The sequence below is a fragment of the Bactrocera tryoni genome, unplaced genomic scaffold (genome assembly GCF_016617805.1).
Source record: "Bactrocera tryoni isolate S06 unplaced genomic scaffold, CSIRO_BtryS06_freeze2 scaffold_11, whole genome shotgun sequence".
Lineage (NCBI taxonomy): Eukaryota > Metazoa > Arthropoda > Insecta > Diptera > Tephritidae > Bactrocera > Bactrocera tryoni.
The window spans coordinates 6,390,656-6,395,421 of record NW_024395824.1 but is presented as its reverse complement, the minus strand read 5'-3'; the positions used below and the strand labels follow the sequence as shown (position 1 = coordinate 6,395,421).

Below are 4,766 nucleotides of genomic sequence, written 5' to 3'. Positions count from 1 at the left end.
GTTTGAAGATTTTGCAATAGAAGAAGAACCTGAAATTTTGTACCGTTTTGACTCGGATTTAAAATGTACAAAAGTTCCGATCTTTTATATACCTTGTATATATCTGTCTTCTGCTGAGGAAGAAACAGCAGAAGTAATAGAAGAAGACAAAAACATATATGAAGTTGAAGTTGAATCACTTGAAGAACTTCATAAAGCTTCAAAACTGAGGAAAAACCAACTAAATTGGTAACTTGTCATCTATCTCTTCCAGCAGGCTCACATTTTGGAAAAATGTGGGAAAATGAAGTCAGGTTAAATCGTTTGAAGACGAAACTGAAGTAGCTGATCATATTTTGGAAGATGATGCTAAAACACAGAAGGAAGATTTTACTACTTCACTAAAATACATAAAGGAAAAATGCACCGATGCAGAAGGTGATAATACCGGCAGGAATTCAGCGCAAAAGAGTACAAAAACGGTTGCAGCTTTGAAGGACACAAGAACATCCAAGGGTGGATCCAGCAGCAGTAAGGACGAACGCCAATGCAGCAAGCCCGATGACGATAAATCAAAGAGAAAAGATGAGAAATCCGGCGACAAAAAGGATAAAGACATTAGTGAACAAAAATCATCTTCAAACAAGACTTCGCAGAAGGATGACAAAGTGAATACATCTACAAAATTGTCGTCCACAGGAAAGCAGACAAAACCTTCACGTAATCTTTTGGTATCGGGGTTATCTTCATTAACGAGAGCCAGTGATCTGAAAACTATATTTTCTAAATATGGCAAAGTTATCGGAGCCAAGGTGGTCACCAACTCCCGAACTCCGGGTACAAGTTGTTATGGCTACGCAACAATGTCATCATCGTCGGATGCCAGTCGAAGTGTCGCCAAAAGACGTGTGGATACAACAAAAAAAGATGAAGACAAGAAGATACGAGACACAACTTCTAAGACGAGAGACGACAAACAAATTATTGATACAAAAAAGGACGATGTATCAAAGAAACCTGAAGTGGAGAAGGCCATAATAGATCCAGTTGGAAAAGCAGATGTAGTAACAACCATTTGGGAGTTACTAATACCATGGCAGCGTTAAAGCAAACGGACTAACTAAAAACCAAACGTCGATTACAATCTGCGGCTGGAAGTCACTTTTGTTGTCCGGCAGAATGTTCAAAATTGAACATGTTTATTTTCTTAAATAAGATAAGTTAAGAAATTTGTAATACTTAAGATCATAAAAACATATACAGTCCACTAATAATCATTTCTTTCCCTCGGCAATATGTTCAAATATCATTGAACATGCTTATTTATATGCAAAGCCGAAATTATACTAAATATAAATATCTATTTATATATTAATACATACATAAATAAACCCATAAATATACATACATACATATGCAGCACATATACATATGTACATACATACATGAGGCACGTATGCATTTAAATGTAATACGCATGTACTCAAGATATGTTATATAAACATATTTACTTAGGTTTGGGCAATTGATTACAAATGCACTTGTGCACTTGAAAACAGCCCAAACCATACAACATAAATTTTATGACCACACACGCACACATGTATGGCATTGTATAGTTGAAAACAACCCCATGTGGTGTGCTGTAACATACATACACATACATATATTTAATTAGATAAGATAGTTTTAAAAATATGTATATAACCCTTAAATGCCCAAGGCCTCAGATTTTTGTAAAAAATTTATATGTTATGTAAAAATGTATGTGGAACGTGGTTTCTTCGACGATTTGTTGAAAAAAATTACTTTCAGAGAAATTTTTTTAAAAATAGTGGTTGTATCCTTAAAGATACACTGGGCATTCCCTTCATTTTTTACTTCAATACCCAAATGAGCTAAACTTTGTATTCAAACGATTAAAATGCGGCTTATATTGCAAGGAAAGTAATTTATTAAAAAAGTATTCATATTTCATAAATGTTCGTATAAAATAATATAAAATTTGGTGCATAACTTACTAAACAAAAGTGTTTTGGAAATTTTTTTTTATATAGTCGTTTTACATTAATACACTTATGTATTGGTAAAGAAAACTTATTATATCTTAAAAATGGTGATAATTATAAAAGCAATTTTTTTCTGATGTCATACATAAATTTACTTTACATTTAGAACAAAACATTTTTGCTTGTCCCGGACAATTTGGATATTTACATCTGCCTTTTTTCCCCATTGTAGTCCAGTGATCCGTCATGTCCAATCGGCTGTCTTTTGATAAAGCTACAGAAGAATTCGGTTTCCTCTTTTTTTCCTCTAAAAACGGCTGGAGGTTAGGACGCCCACGTTTAGGGGCTTCAAAAGATTTGAAACTAAATAGGGAATCCGCGACTTCTAACTTAAAATCAATAAGACGCATTTCTTTATATCCGAGGCGATTCTTATTAATTCGTTTGTACAGAATCCATGCATTAGCACATGTTAAGTCTAGTAAGTGTTAAAACATTCTGTTGGTCCATTTACGACTTTTCATCGTGATTTTATGACGACCCATACAGCTGTCAAGTAAATCTACGCCACCGATATGACGATTGTACTCTTTAATTATTTCTGGGCAGGAAATCATTTTGAATGTCTTGTCCTTTTTGTCGTAACGTTTTATGGAGGAAGATGTTGCAGGTAAATCTTCGTTTTGACCAATCATCAAGATTGGTTTCATACCGATGTAAGTTGAAACAAGATTAACAATCTTGTTGTCCTTCCATGACAATGATGTCACATCGACGCCGTAAATTGAAGCAACGTATTCGCGGCTGGTTCCACGCTCATATTTTGACATTACTTTCTCATTTGGAAGTTTGCAGTTTTTAATCCGATTGCGACGAATAGTCCCAATTGAAAGTATACCTTGAGATCCTAAATATACTAACAACGGCACAGTTGTATAGTAGTTATCAAAATAAACGATATGATTTTGATAACGAGGAACCTCACGCAAAAGTCTAACAACAATATTTGCAGATGACTTCAAATCTGGTTCGCCCTGGAGTAATATGTTAGGTCCTCCGGAAAAAATTTCAAACTTATAAGCAAACCCGGTGGATTCACATAAGACATATAATTTAAACTCCCATTTCTTAGTCTTGTTAGGCAAATATTGCTTCATGTAATTTTTCATTTTCGAAGAACACATTTGTTCATCAACGCACAATCGGTCTAACTTAGGTATGCTACCGAATGTTCTGTTTAGGGTATCAATCAATGGTCTAATGAGATATAGTCTATCGCGGTTTGGATCGTCTCGAGATGGAGCATTTTCTTTTTCATTAAATCACCGTTGTTTGTATTATTGGAACACAATGGTTGCCATTTTCAGACCAATAATCTTTTGTACTCGGGAGATTGAAGTAAGACATATAAAATAAGATACCAAAAAATTTACGTAAATCGAATAAATCAAAATTAAAAGCTTCATTAAGTTTGGAGTAAATTTTAGTTTGCTCAACTATTTTGAGCTCCAAAGATTCTGGAAATAGGAATGACCAAACCTGAAAAGGAGTTTGCAAAGCCTTCAAATTATCGGATATGCTACTATCGCCTCTAAAGCTAATTTCAGCATTGGTATATTGAATATTTCCTGTTTTCCATATTACCCTGTCAAATTCAGAAGACTTCGGTTCCACAGGCAAGGTTTTGAATAATGAAGGAAATAAATTTGAGGAAACCCGCATGGCGATAGGTTCATCTGACCCTGCGGAAGTCCCGGCTTCTCTAGCAATCCCTATATTATCGTCATCATTTATCATGTTCACAAAGGAATCATGTAACGACGTTCCTAAATCTATTTCATCCTCAAAATGGTCATCAACAACGGCAACATTGTAAATTGATGCGCCTGCATTCTGTGTTTTTATTAAATCATCAGAGTCACTCTCGAAATCATCAATACTCTCATAACCAATCTCTTCACACAATATAGCACACACGTCAGCATTGGACATTTTGATTCCATCAACTATTATGTAATCGGCCATTATAAAATTGATTAGAAAAATATATACCTTACGTGCACGAACTTTAACGTCTCGTCTCATCAGCGTTCTTAACTCAAATGATGTTATAAATGCAATTAACGTGCTTTTGCATTTCAAATATATATGAGCGTTTATCAAATAAAAAGTGTGCGGCAATGCCCAGTGTATCTTTGAAGATACAACCATTATATTCACTCGTATTCAGCAGGGAAGCGAAAAATAAAATCAAGTAAAAATATATCGTTAAAAAATTCTCTTCGGAACCAGTATAAAAATTTTCGGGTCTAGAATGCAAATAGTTCTGGAGATTTTACATTACAAAAGCGATAAATTATTTAGTTTAACAAAAATATTTTTTTTTGTACTTTGCTTATCAAATTTGCCTTCAGTTGCAACAAATTTAGTAGAAGTATTACCCTTTATGAAGTGTGTATATTTTCTTCATGCAGTGACATGTGTATTAATGTTTTTAGATCATTAATGTTGAAAATTGGTGATATTTAATGGTTGTATCTTTAAAGATACAGTGGGCATTTAAGGGATAAGCAAAGAAAAATACCAAATAAAATTAGAATGAAATATTTCTCACTCAATGAAGGTCATTTTATTTTCCCCCACCAGAGGTAAGGAATAAATAATCTTTTTTGAGTTTTAAGAATGACATATTTCTCACTCAATGAAGGTCATTTTATTTCCCCCCACCAGAGGTAAGAAATAAATAATCTTTTTTTGAGTTCAAAAGTTTGATCTTAC

The 4,766-nt window shown here is 33.8% G+C and overlaps 1 protein-coding gene across 1 annotated transcript; it reads right to left on the bottom strand.

Moving 5' to 3' along the window:
* Positions 1-2,476: 2,476 nt before the first annotated feature.
* Positions 2,477-2,818, bottom strand: LOC120779559 (piggyBac transposable element-derived protein 3-like). The gene has a single exon (XM_040111901.1). The coding sequence runs from the start codon at positions 2,816-2,818 to the stop codon at positions 2,477-2,479; it is 342 nt and encodes a 113-aa protein (XP_039967835.1).
* Between the last annotated feature and the right edge of the window lie 1,948 nt (positions 2,819-4,766).